This window comes from Sciurus carolinensis, chromosome 12 (assembly GCF_902686445.1).
Source record: "Sciurus carolinensis chromosome 12, mSciCar1.2, whole genome shotgun sequence".
NCBI classification, from domain to species: Eukaryota; Metazoa; Chordata; class Mammalia; order Rodentia; family Sciuridae; genus Sciurus; species Sciurus carolinensis.
This window is the reverse complement of record NC_062224.1, coordinates 60,836,102-60,850,126: the sequence shown is the minus strand read 5'-3', so window position 1 is coordinate 60,850,126 and position 14,025 is coordinate 60,836,102. Positions and strand designations below refer to the sequence as shown.

The window sequence follows — 14,025 nt, the reverse complement described above, 5'->3', positions numbered from 1 at the left end:
GAGTGTAGCTCAGTGATAGAGTGCTCCTGAGTTCAATCCCTGGTAACAATAACAACAAAAATTCATACTTTTCTTAAGGAATAACTTAAGATACTAATATTAATTTTGTATAAGAATTTTGTGCCAGGCATGGTAATAATACATGGCCTGTAATTGCACTGACCTTTGAGGCTGAGGTAGGAGGTTCAAGACCAGTCTCAGCAACTCAAGATCCTGTCTCAAAATAAAAAAAGGACTGGGGATGTAGCTCAGTCAGTGGTAAAGCATTTCTGGGTTTAATACCCAGTATACCATTCCACCACCCAAAGAATTTTGCCTTTTGTCACACAGACCTTTCTTTTGAGAAGCATTCTTCCCTAAATAGGAACTTAGATGTAAATGTTAACACAATGCATAGCTTTTAACATAATATTGAAATAGTTAAATAAAAAAGTAAGCAAATTATTTACAAGTATAGAATTTAAATACAAATATAGAGAAAGAAGAGATTCAGAACAGAAAATCGAGAAAGAAATGTCTAAATTAGATGTTCATGGTATGGTAGAAATCTCAAAACTATGACTGTACAGAATAACAGATACAAAGACCTTGTATTAAGAAAATGCTTAGATTTCTGCACTGGGTAATAGGTTGATTCTTACCTAAAGGTTCAAAAGGAGAAGACATAGCAACTGGATTTTTTTTTTTTTTTTTTTTTTTTTTTAATTTCTGGGCAATAGAACAAGCTGTTCTTCTTTGGTTATTCTCAGCTTATCCACACTGGCATTTGGGAGGAATAAAACAATACTGTCTTTATTATATAAAATATAAATATAAAGTAGACTATTAGGAAATTGAGAAAAGAGTGGCCTGTGCAAATGGTCCCTTAGAAATTGTGACCTGAACTATTACCATAGTGTTTAAATTTTAAGTTAAGTTTTTAAGCTTATTTGGATTATGCAAGTAATGATCAATACAAATCATGACTGAAATCAGTTTTATCATTTGATGTAAACTAGGTCTGGGACATTATGGGAAAACTTTGAGATTATTATCAACAAACTTTTTCTTTTTTTTTAATTTGCTTTTTTTGGGGACGGGGGTGTTAGTCTGGTCTTTAATACTGTCAGATCCATAAAGGTAAAACAAAACATTGTTGATTATGTATATCTGTGTAGGTGATAGGATTTTTTTTTTTTTTTTTTTTTTAAGTGTTGATGAATTTTAGCACATGATTGCTGGGGATGCCTTAGCCTGTTTCCTTTAGTTTTGTCAATCCTTAGGAGTTCATCTTCACGTCAAATAAATGCCTGACTCATAGTGAAAGCTCAGTAAATAACAAAAGGGAAAGAGAATTGCTAGGCATGGTGATGCATATCCAATCCTAGCAACTGGGGAAACTAAGACAGGAAGACTACAAGTTTGGGGACAGCCTAGGTGACTTAATGAAACTTTGTCTCAAAATAAAAAGTAAAAAGAGCCAGGGATGTAGCTCAAAGGTAAAGCACCCCTAGGTTGAATCCCCTGTGCTGAAAAATATTGGGATCAGGGGACAACTAGAATTGTTTAATTGTTATCTATAATTTCTAATTCGTCTTTCGCTACTGAAATTATTTTCTGAATTTTTAAATTAGTGGTGGCAGTTTAGATTATATACTTAGCTAAGTATGTTTACATGTGGTTATGGTATTTATCAGTGAATATATAAATCTAAACAATAACATTGGATACTAAATTCTTTTCATTTCTTCAGAATAATTCAGTAAATAATTTACCAAGAGTTTTCTATTCATAATATATGTTCTGATTACAGATTACTAGATTTGGTTATTCATCCTGTTCCCCAGCCTTCTCAACCTTTGGGGTTTATTCAGCAAAGCCCCACAAGATCTCCTTTATGCCTACTATCCAGTTCTTTGCCATTTGATTCACAGTCAAAAGGATCACATCAGAATACCTCCAAGGCTGCAGAATTACATTTACTTGAAACTCCTCTTGTTGTTAAGGTTAGTATTATGAACCTAGCTTTCATAGTAAAGACAGGGTGTTCTTAGTTTTCAAATAACAGGGAAAATAAGCTATTTATAACTGATACCTCTGAGTAGACAACAGCTTAAGCTGTTTTTCTCTTTAATTTTTATGACTGTCCAAAATACTTGCTGTAGTTTTGCATCTTCTTAAGCAAGGTTGATTAAATTTATCCTTTCCTGTTTAACATTAATGAGTACATTGCCTTGAATGTGATACAAGGCTCTGAATGGTTATTATAAATTGGCCTTTGTCCTTTTCAAAATGCTTGCAAGTTTTTGATTTTTATATATCTTGATACAATATTGCCGATATTATGCTCTTATTTTTTCCTTCCCTGAAATACTTTTTAGTTTTTACATTTATTTTTTATTTTTCTGATCATGAGCTATTACTCCTTCCTACTTTAGTTTATCAGAGTCTCTAAATGACCTTTTCCTCCACCCTTTCTGATATTATTGAGAAAACAACAAAACCAAACTTGTGAGGACTGGTAACAATAGTCTTTTGCCTTTTCATTTTTTAGGTATTTTCATATATGTTATCTCCTACTTCCTTGTTTAATGTTCTGTATTGAATCCCAGAAGCTTTCTTTTTCCTTTTTGTTGTTGCTTATTTCTTGGTTCTTTGTTCCAGAGATCAGTAAAGCTAGAAAATTCTTCTTTTTCAAACTGAAAAAAAGATAACTCACTAAATTCTATTTCTGAAATAGTTATTAAAAGAAGGTTGATAAGATTTTTAGGTTCCTAGCACAATTCAATATTGTATTTGTAGCCTTTTCATCTGCCCAAAAATAAAATCCTGTTTTGCATTTTCTACAGCTAGGTTCAAAAAATTCAAGTGAAATGAAGTTAGGGAATAATTTTGTGCCTCTTGCCAAAAGTGTCTGTTAAATAAAGTCATGATGCTATTATATTCTAACAGAGTTCATTAATGGGATTCAGTAATCTGCTGATGAGGTCTTTAGTGGGCAAATTAAGTGAAGGAATTACTTCTAGTAAATTAAGTGCTAATTTCAAATTATTTGTTTTCATTATTACTAAATCTTCAGTTTCTAATAAGTAATTATTGAATAATTATATAACTTTTTTTCCTAAGACATACTAAGGTTAAACTAGTTTTGTGTTCAGTATACATAGTTCTCTTTTACCTAAGTTTTTGTGTCTTAAATTTATCTTCTAATTGGCAGGTGTGTTTTTTGTGGATACAATTTTAAGTTTCATAGCCTTAAATACAGAAAACACTGGTAGAATTTATTTTCCTCCAGTCACTCTGAAATAAAAATTTCTACTCATACATTTATTGAAAATGAGACTATAACCACAGTTGTGACTAAAATGCCCCAGTAAATACTTATGTGATTTATAAACACTAATGGTGGAATTCCATTTGTTCTGTTTTAGAAAGCTAAAAGTTTGGCTATGTCAGTTGCTTCCTCTGGATTTGCTGAGTTTACTCCTCAATCCATCCTAAGGTCAGGTCTTCGAACACCTTTGGTATCTCCTTCTACATCACCTGGAAGATCTCTTACTCCTCCTTTGCGACTTAAAGAAACTAGAATTTCATTCATGGAAGAAGACGTGAACACAAAATGGACTACTACAGTAAGTTTGATTATAATTGGGGAAAAAAGATTCAAAAGAATATATTAGCTCCTATAAGTAAAAGGTACAATAAATCAATTTAAATAACCTCACTATGGATTTTTATATGCAATTTTATAGATTGTCTTGAATTTAGAAAACAGGAGACCTAGGAGCACATTGGCTAAGCCAAATCCATTATCTTACAGATAAAGAAAATTAGGCTAGGAAGTACCAAGTGAATTGCCTACAGTCAGCCAGATATTAGTGGCAGAAATGGCATTAGATTCCAGACCTCCTAATTCTTGGACTTTTTTGTTATTTTTTTAATCCTGTATAGTATTACTTAAGTTCCTATTTGGTTTTCTATTTAGAAGGGTGTGTCTTCAGAGCTCCTCTATAGATTAATGGGAACCCATTTGGTAATTATTGAATATTTTAGTCTTTTGAAATTAATGATGTATTGCCAGTTAAGGAAACAGTAGCGACCATTATGCATCTGAAGAGAATGGATTTGAAACAAGTGATTTTTGATTAAGGAAAATTTGGGAATAGGGTGGGTATGATCGAGATAAAAAGCTTAGGACTAGACTGATATTTACTAGTTAATTTTCTTTTCATAATCTTAACAGGCTACAGATAACAGTAACACAGAAGCATTTATCACTACACCTTTCCATAAATGTGGAGTTCCAGCAGAAACTGAATGGCCAAAGAGCAAAGATGAAACCTCATCTTTTCTCCTAAGTAACTCAGAAAAGGACCTTCAAGAAATGGACACAGGGTCACAGGATGCATCCTCACCAAGTTTGGAGAAACTGGATGTGAGCAAAGAAAGCAATGCTTCAACCGGGTCAGATCAGACCACCTTAGAGTATCAAGATGCACCATTACCAGAAGAGTTTGAAGAAATTTTCTTGTCCTCCCAGTCAGGGAATTCTTCCACTGAACTAAATACTAATTTAACTGAGCAAATCAAGAAGGATGAAGATAAAGACGTATTTGAGTTAGAAGTAGTTCCTTCAGATGAGGGGAAACAAATGGGTAAGAACTCATTTCCACACACGAAAAATTGCCCTTAACAGGCTGGGGTTGTGGTTCAGTGGTAGAGTACTTGTGAGGTTTGGTGTTCTGTCCTCAGCACCACATAAAAACATAAATAGAAAAAAGGTACTGTGTCCATATACAACTAAAAATATTTCTTTAGTGCGTTATAGTTATACATACTACTGAGGTTTTCATCTTGACATAATATATGAACATGGAATAGAATTTGTTTCAATTTAGTGTCCTGTACTTTTCCTTTCCCTCCCCTTTTCCCTCCTCCCTGTTCCTTTCCCTCTGCTCTTCTGGTCTTCTATCGTTGTTATCATCTTTTTTTAATGGATAAAGGTTAATTCACTGTGGTATATCATAAATGTACAGTTCAGTCAGATTCATTCCACCTTTCCTCCCTTTTTGTATCCCTCCTGCCCCCTCCTCAACCTTAATAAATTTTGTAATAGAATTCTTTTCACCATAAGAAAAGCATCAAGATCAAGTTCAAATAATTATTACATGCTCCATGGTGTCCTATGTCCTCGACAAATTGCACTAATCTTATTCTTTCTGAGTATGGCTTACATTGTTCCATAAGTATGTATGAGCTTTGAAGGGTGAGGAACTTAGTGTGCTTTTGTTATTTGGCCATGAAATTATGGAAAAGAACAGTAGTGTTTGAGGATGGAAATGCAAGGCGCTGTTGTCTTGACTTAGAAAACCTTATCATAAATATGGGTATAGTAATAATAATAACAACTTTTATAGATTGTTGCTGTGATTTTTAACTTATCCAGCAGCCTCGATTTACTAAAATTCCATCACAGATCAGGAAATTTGTTCTGTATTCAAGCCTTATTTCCAAAATAATCACAGAACAATCAAATGTCCAAAGGCCCATTTAATATTCATTTATGTAATAATTTTTTTTCCTCATATATATGCTCCAATGATCTCTTCTTGTGCATAAATGTGCATTCTGGGTGAAACACCAAATGTGTGTAAAGTTACCCTTGCCCAATTATGTAAGGATTAGTGAACTATACTGACAAGTGCTTATAATGCAATTTGATTAATGCTGTTCTGGATCATATCAGGAAGAGAGATTTGACTTAGACTTGGTAGATTAGAAAACTATGCCTCTTTTTAAATTTTTTATCCCAAACACAGTTTTAACAAGTCTACTAAGATAACTTTTTAAGTCTGTAACAGCATATATTTATATAAAAACCTGTGTCATAAGTAGGTCATTTTGAGAAATATTTTCTGCCTAGACTGAAGTAATATTTCTCAAGAAGTGAGTCCAATGAAGTTTGGATTGTAAGATCTTTCTTTAGTAACAAGTATTATTAATTGCTCTGTTAAATTCAGGACTCTGCTCAAATAGTGTATGTCTAGAGATTTACACTGCTTTTTTTTTTTTTTTTTTTTTTGCTGTGTCATAGTTCATTAAAATTAAATGATAAATATTAGAATGTTCATGGCAGGGAGGCAGGCTTTCTAGTATATACCTGTAATCCCAGCTACTTGGGAGGCTAAGGCCAGGAGGAGTGCAAATTTGAACCCAGCCCAGGCAACTTAACTATATCCTCTTTCAAAATAAAACACATTTTTTTAAAAAGGGCTTGGGAGTGCAGCTTGTGGTAAAGTGCTTGCCTAGCATGCATGAAACCCTGGGTTCCATCCCCAGTACCACAATTAAAAATAAAGAAAATGATTGTACATAACAATTTATTCATGGGTTATTTCTATACTGTTGGAAAGTCCCAAGTAGAAATCTGTATTTTTTTGTGTGTGTTGGGGTGGGGCATGGGGGACAGGGGGGACAGAACATATACTCTAGATTAAACCAGGCTAAATTTGAATCCTTGTTCAACTACTTACTAAGTATGCTTTGTGATCTCAGATAAACTATATTAGGCTTTAGTTTTTTCTCATCTACCTCTTTGGATAGTTTGGATTAAGTGAATTGATATATGTAGAACATTTGCAATAAATTGTACCTGTTCAGCCAAAAATAAAAAGTTGGAGGTTAAGGGAGGCTCTTTGAGCTAGACTCAGAGAATTAGTAAAAGGAGCTCCTGACCGTCAGATACCTAGGAAATAAACACAAAAGAACAAAAAAGCAGGCCTAGCAACTTCTTAAAGAATAATAGTTCAGGACCTGTGCAAATTATAAAACATTTGGCATAAACACTATTCTTACCTGTATGATTTGTAGGCACTTTGAAAGTGGCAAAGGAATCCCTTTCAGGATTAAATCACTTAAGCGCCACTGAAGGAGTTGAAGCTTCACTTTGTGTGCCGTCAGTCCAAGAAGGGTAAGTTTATAAAGACAATTTCAAATATTTTTCCAAAGAAGTTTAATGAAATTATGAACCCATAACAAAATATTTTTTTATATATTAGAACTCATTTAGATCTTTGACATCTCCACCTTGCTAATATCTGTTTTCAAAGTTGTTCAGTTATGTGTTTATTAGTTACTATGAAATAATTCTTAATGCTATTAGACATTTCTGGAATATAGAGACCCAGTGAATTGAAGCATATTAATATTCTTTGACTCTCATTTTGTTGAACACCAAAAGTTCATTTACAGCTATGGTATTATTCCATGCCCTTACTTCAATTTTAATAGTTTCAGGATGATATAGGCTCAGGACTCCTATAAAACCACAGTAGAACATAGGGGAGATGGCTGAAAGAAAATTTTTTCCCTACTATTTGGTTGATACAATAATCATTAAAGTTTTATTTTTTAATAACTAATTGAAATATTATGCTGTCAGATAATTCCATTGACAGCATTGCCAGAAAAGGCATGTCATTAGGTGATATAGGACAGTGCTTGCCGTTCAAAACAGGGTCTTGTAAAATGGTGCCAGTTCCCATATAGTCTATGGTCTGTTTTAGGATAAGCAGTGTACATTAGAATTGTGAATCAGTGTGCTGCTTTGTTGAGAAAGTCAACTGAACTGAACTGTATGAAGTAATCAATTCACCTTCTGCAAAAGCTCTTTTCTTTATTTTTAAGAGTAAACACAGATTGCATGTCAGCACTTGGAAGTAGCACGGTTGTAGAGGATACAAAAAAGTGTCAGCTTCAATTATTAAGAGGTAGTAAAGGTTATTCAGTAAAATTAACTTACAAGTAAGTAATGAGAGTGACTTCACAAACAATCCACAAAATTCAGGAACACAGTAATCACCCGATAGGTCAAACTTGGTCACATATTTCATTTCTGAGAAAAGACTTCATACTTGATGACTTTTTCCAGGCCTTCATTGGAAATGTGGAAGAAACCATTAAGAAAGAATTATCCAATTATTTTATTGTTTTAATGTTTTTTTGAATTTTAGTGAAAACGAATGTTATTTATTACAATGGAGTTGATAGGTAGTTGCAACAGTCATATAACAAAAGCATTCATATGGGAAGAAACTGGTTTCAGTGAGAAACTAGGTGAATATTTAACATCTTTGTAGAGCTCTAGTTCCTTTCTAAATATAAACTTTTAATATTTTGTGGTAATTTATTATTCTGTTATTCTTGCTACAAGCATTGTGGTTGAGGTAAGTCTTAGACATCTGTGTGTACACATTTCAGATACCTGTGTTTAAAAAAATTATTCTTTACTTAAAAAAATCAATCTACTTTAATTGGGTTTTAGGGAACAGCCAACTCAGAATAGCAAAAGATCACTGTCAGCATATTCTAAAACTCATTTTATCATGTGTATTAATACAGGTTTTGTTGGTCTCCCATTATGAGTGTTTTTACCCTATTTTTCCAATTTTAAAATACTGAACCTGATCCTACTGTGTATATAGGAAATACTCCATAATATTTGACAGGCTTATTTGAAGAACATGGCCATTATTATTAAAAATTAGCTAATATCTAATTTATACTGACAAGCATTTAAATAGTTATATTTAATGCCATGCCATTGTCACCAAAAAAGTAAAATAATAGAAAGTGGGAAAACCAAGTACAGCATTATTTGTTTCTAAATTCACTTGGTGGATTTTATGAGTTTGGTGATTTCTTTGAACCTTGATTTTCATCAACAATAACAGAGACAGTAGGACAGAACTGGCAGTAGGTAGAGAAGATGGAATATTTATACATGATATACACACTAAAGTATTCATTTCTATTTCTAAAGGAAAATCCCTATGGTACCAATTTTGGATGAAGGATTAATAGCTGTTGAAACCTACAACTCTACAATTAGAGCAGACAACAATGAATGTATGTATTGTTTCATTTTAATCTTTTGAGAAACGATCTTTTTTTAGAACAACAAAAATCTATTATTGAAATTTTCTTTTCTCAGTTCTTCTACAATTTTTGATTGGCTTTCCCAGAAAAAAGGCATTCTAAGGAGATGTGTCAGCTGTCAAAACATTGGGTTGCTTGTAAGGCATTTTGGAACATGAAATAATAACCAAGTCAGGGAAATTAATAAGTGTAATTCATTGAATCACCACCCGTGCCCCCCACACCAGTTAACCTTATTTTGGGATTGGGGGCACCTACTCTCAAACATTCTCTGTATTATACAGAGGTGAAGATACTTTCTTCAGTTGGGTTCCGAAGCTTTTCACATGTGTTAATTCATTTAATCCTCATGGCACCATATGTGGTGTAGTTATCTTGACTCCAAAACCCTCCACCCTTAACTATTAAGACTTTTTTGCCTATCACAAAATACGGGCCTAGGACAAGTTTGAAAGAATAGGGCCTAGGACAAGTTTGAGCATGCCTAATGAAGAATGTAATCTGTGCTCATTATAAAATAATTCAGAATATAAAGTTAAAAACCAGGCTACTCACTTTAGAGATCCTTTATTAACTGTTTAAGGTATCTTTTTTTTTTTTTTTTTTTTTTTTTCTGTGTATATTTTCTCCTGTATATTAAAAGAGGAGTTCTCAAGTAAGGTGGCTAAAAGAGCTTAGGGGTTTGAACAAGACTTCTTCGGTTCATGATCCAGTTCTGCACTTATTCTGATAAATACAGTTTTCAACGGAAATGTTAATAGTGTTCATTTCATAGTTGTTAGGATTAAGCCAGTTGTGTGGAAAGTATTTAGAATAGTGCTTGGCACTTAATAAAGGCTGTTCCTATAAATCGTTATTCCATTATCAGGACATTTATTATTAAAAAACACAACTTTTTTCATTTTACTTCTGTGTGTGTGTGTGTGTGTGTGTGTGTGTGTGTGTGTGTAGGTACTGGGGATTGAACCCAGGACCTCACATATGCTAGGCAAGCACCTGCTTGCCACTGAGCTACCCAGCCCCTATTTAAGATACTGTTCCACGGGAGTATTATAGATGGATCTTGCCCTTTTATTGTCTCTGGTAGTATTTTATAGTAGGCACATTCTATGATATGCTTAACTAATTGCTTATTGGTGAACATTTGGACTGATCACCATTTTTGCTTATTTTTTGTTTTACTGTTTCATTTCTGCAGGCCTAAATATCTTGAAACAGTCTATGTCAGGTTTTCTGTTGGATAGACATGGACCTACTAGGTCAAAGAATATGCAGATTTCTCATATTTTATTGTTTTCTCCAATAAGTATGCTATTTTAATATAGTGATAAGAGTTAAAAGTACCTATTTTCCCATTCCTTATCTTTTTACCTTTTTATTTTTTATTTATTTATTTTTTATTATTTTATTGTAAACAAATGGGATACATGTTGTTTCTCTGTACATGGCGTAAAGGCATACCATTTGTGTAATCATAAATTTACATAGAGTAATGCTGTTTGATTCATTTAGTTATTTTTTTCCCTTCCCCCCCACCCCTCCCACCCCTCTTTTCCCTCTATACAGTCCTTTCTTCCTCCATTCTTGCCCCCCTCCCTAACCCTAACTCTAACCCTAACACTAACCCCTCCCACCCTCCATTATGTGTCATCATCCACTTATTAGCGATATCATTCGTCCTTTGTTTTTTTGAGATTGGCTTATCTCACTTAGCATGATATTTTCCAATTTCATCCATTTGCCTGCAAATGCCATAATTTTATTATTCTTTATGGCTGAGTAATATTCCATTGTATATATATACCACAGTTTCTTAATCCATTCATCAGTTGAAGGACATCTAGGTTGGTTCCACAATCTGGTTATTGTGAACTGAGCAGCTATGAACATTGATGTGGCTGTATCTCTGTAATATGCTGATTTTAAGTCCTTTGGGTATAGGCCCAGGAGTGGGACAGCTGGGTCAAATGGTGGTTCCATTCCAAGTTTTCTAAGGAGTCTCCACACTGCTTTCCACCAGCAGCCCCACCAGCAATGTATGAGTGTACCTTTCTCCCCACATCCTCGCCAACACCTGTTGTTGCTTGTTTTCTTGATAATCGCCATTCTAATTGGGGTGAGATGGAATCTTAGGGTGGTTTTGATTTGCATTTCTCTTATTACTAGAGATGTTGAACATTTTTCCATATGTTTGTTGATTGCTTGTAGATCTTCTGTGAAGTGTCTATTCATTTCCTTAGCCCATTTGTCGATTGGATTATTTGCATTCTTGGTGTAGAGTTTTTTGAGTTCTTTATAGATTCTGGAGATTAGTGCTCTATCTGAAGTATGATTGGCAAAGATTTTCTCCCACTCTGTAGGCTCTTTCTTTGCATTGCTGATAGTTTCCTTTGCTGAGAGAAAGCTTTTTAGTTTGAATCTATCCCAGTTATTAATTCTTGCTTTTATTTCTTGTGCTTTGGTAGTCCTGTTGAGGAAGTCTGGTCCTAAGCCGACATGTTGAAGCTCTGGACCTACTTTTTCTTCTATAAGATGCACTGTCTCTGGTCTGATTCCGAGGTCCTTAATCCATTTTGAGTTGAGTTTTGTGCATGGTGAGAGATATGGGTTTAGTTTCATTCTGTTGCATATGGATTTCCAATTCTCCCAGCACCATTTGTTGAAGAGGCTATCTTTTCTCCATTGCATATTTTTGGCCCCTTTGTCTAGTATGAGAAAATTGTATTTATTTGGTTTTGTGTCCGTGTCCTCTATTCTGTACCATTGATCCACCTTTCTATTTTGGTACCAATACCATGCAGTTTTTGTTACTATTGCTTTGTAGTAGAGTTGAAGATCGGGTATTGCGATACCCCCTGCTTCACTCTTTCTACTGAGGATTGCTTTAGATATTTTGGGTTTTTTATTCTTCCAGATGAATTTCATAATTTCTTGCTCTATTTACCTTTTTATTGATTTTTGTAAACCACTAAAAAGGATTTTTAGTTAAGTTGGAGACATCTTTTCTCCTCTTGAGGTTAGTTTGTTTTTTGTGTCATTCACAAATGCTAAACCTAAATACAATGTATAATTACTAGTGGTATATAGAAGTTTGATGAAAAGAAAGATGAAAGGGATTTTTTGTGAGCCCCTCCACCTAATTTTTTAAAGGGTACATTTGTGTTTATTTGTATCTTTTTGCCAAAAGAAAGATATCCTCCTCTTGCCTCTTGTATAGCCATAGCAAAGCCCAGATCGCATGTCCCTTGTGTAATTCTATACTGGTTTAACAAAGATAGATAGTTTTCTGGTAGTCACTAGTAACATAATTTTCAAAATTAATTTAAAAACACTTGTACCTCCTCAAAGAGTTTGTCATTGCATTAAAGTGTCACAATCAAGAAAAACCATTGTTGCCAGTTTTAAATGTGTAATTTATATTCTTTGTAGAAAGCATATATGTATTGTTTTCAACTGAATGTGTATTATCCTGAAGAAAAGTGGATTTCCCTTTTTAAAGACCTTTCCCTTTTAAGATCTTAGAATGTTTTAGTATAACTGTTGATTAAGGTAATATTTCAAGTGAGATACAGCTTTTCTTTCTGTTTTCTTTCTTAATCATATGTAGATCATGTTTTTCAGTTTGAAATGTAAAAAGCTTGACTTTTTCTCCACCTCCTCCCTGCCCCCAGCAGTGGCCAGTGACCTTGGTGATAGTGGAAACTGTGGGCTCATCATATCTGAAAGTCCTGTTATCTCTGAACATACCCTAAAAGAAGATCATGGAATAGAAATTGGTGTACTAAAAGAGAGTGTTGACATACCAGAAGAGAAGCCTCCAATTTCTGACAGTTCTTCTGATACTCAAGAAATTCATGTAAAAAAATTAATTTTTTACTTCTTTGTCAGTCTTTTAGTTTTGGTTTAGTTAGGTTTCAAGATGTGATTTCTCAAATTTAATATATTCATATATAAAAGAATATAAAAGAACACATCCTTTAAGAAATTGGTTTTCATGAAAACCAATTTTCCGTTAAAGTAGCCACAGTTTGTTGATTTAATTTTTACTTATCTGCTTCAATTTAAAGTTTTTTTTTTTTTTAGCCAGAAGAAAACATAGAATGGTTGCTCCTGAGACAATAAGACTATTGAGAGTTTATATATGAAAACAAGTAGATAAAATTAAACAGTAATCCCCATCCCCACCCCAGGCATATTTTGTGAGGATGATATTTACCTGGGTGATGTTCAACTTCTGTGCAACTCCAAAAAGCATTTTTGTGTGTGTGTGTGTACCTAATATGTTTTATGGATTTTTTTTATAATTTGACCAAATCTTAATTATCAAAAGGCAACTTTCATATTTAAGTTAAGAGAAAAAAATTATGTATAGAAATCTGTATGGAGTTTGGGGAGTAATATTAAAATGTTATAATTATTCATGTTCATCTTCGAACAGATGAAATAAATGGTTAAAGTCCCTATTCCTTTAGTTGTGAAACAGTAAAAATGTGGGCATGGTGTAAATGGGAATCCTCACTTACTTACTATTTCCAATCTGTCATCTCAATGTTTGGGGAATGGGAAAATGTCATTGTCTAGGTGGGTGGTAATGTTCTACCTTCTTGGTCAGGAGATCTCTCTGTTACTCTCTACCTCCTCCTTTTTCTCCCCTTCCCTTACCAAAAGGTAAATGCAAGGACCATTCCTTCTTCCACCAAACCCTTGCAGGAGAGGTACTGAACTTGAAAGCCTTAGGAATTTCATGGTTTATGCAGCCCCAGCAAAGGGAAGAGGATTGAGTCTAGCCCAAGGGAGCTTATGTAGGTGAATTGTTCTTCAACCTTATGGGGATCATGCTGTTAAGTATGGATAGTTAGGTAATTTGGGGAATTTTGTTAAAATATAGTTTGGGGATTGTTTTCTCCAGTTAAGTTTTCTGTTGGGTAAGAGTAGAAAAAGTCCTAATTTTCATAGTAGTCTCATAATAATTTTCAAGTTTTTGTTAATACTGTCTCAGCTAGGGAAATACAGAATTTATAGTTTAAATACAGTCATAATCTCTGAATTTAGTTATTTTGACTGAATTCTCATTCAGGCCTGGTTTTTTAAATGAATATATATAAAGTA

At 33.7% G+C, this 14,025-nt stretch overlaps 1 protein-coding gene across 4 annotated transcripts in view; it reads left to right on the top strand.

Moving 5' to 3' along the window:
• Window positions 1-14,025, top strand: part of Ahctf1 (AT-hook containing transcription factor 1) — a 71,887-nt gene that overhangs the window by 50,900 nt on the left and 6,962 nt on the right. For 3 of the 4 annotated variants that reach the window (XM_047520419.1, XM_047520418.1, XM_047520416.1), the window contains 6 exons: window positions 1,793-1,985; window positions 3,411-3,611; window positions 4,223-4,634; window positions 6,850-6,949; window positions 8,801-8,886; window positions 12,588-12,772. In XM_047520419.1, coding sequence (XP_047376375.1) covers window positions 1,793-1,985; window positions 3,411-3,611; window positions 4,223-4,634; window positions 6,850-6,949; window positions 8,801-8,886; window positions 12,588-12,772 — 1,177 coding nt within the window. The remainder of the gene's footprint in view (window positions 1-1,792; window positions 1,986-3,410; window positions 3,612-4,222; window positions 4,635-6,849; window positions 6,950-8,800; window positions 8,887-12,587; window positions 12,773-14,025) is intronic. The other variant, XM_047520417.1, reaches the window with a different exon arrangement.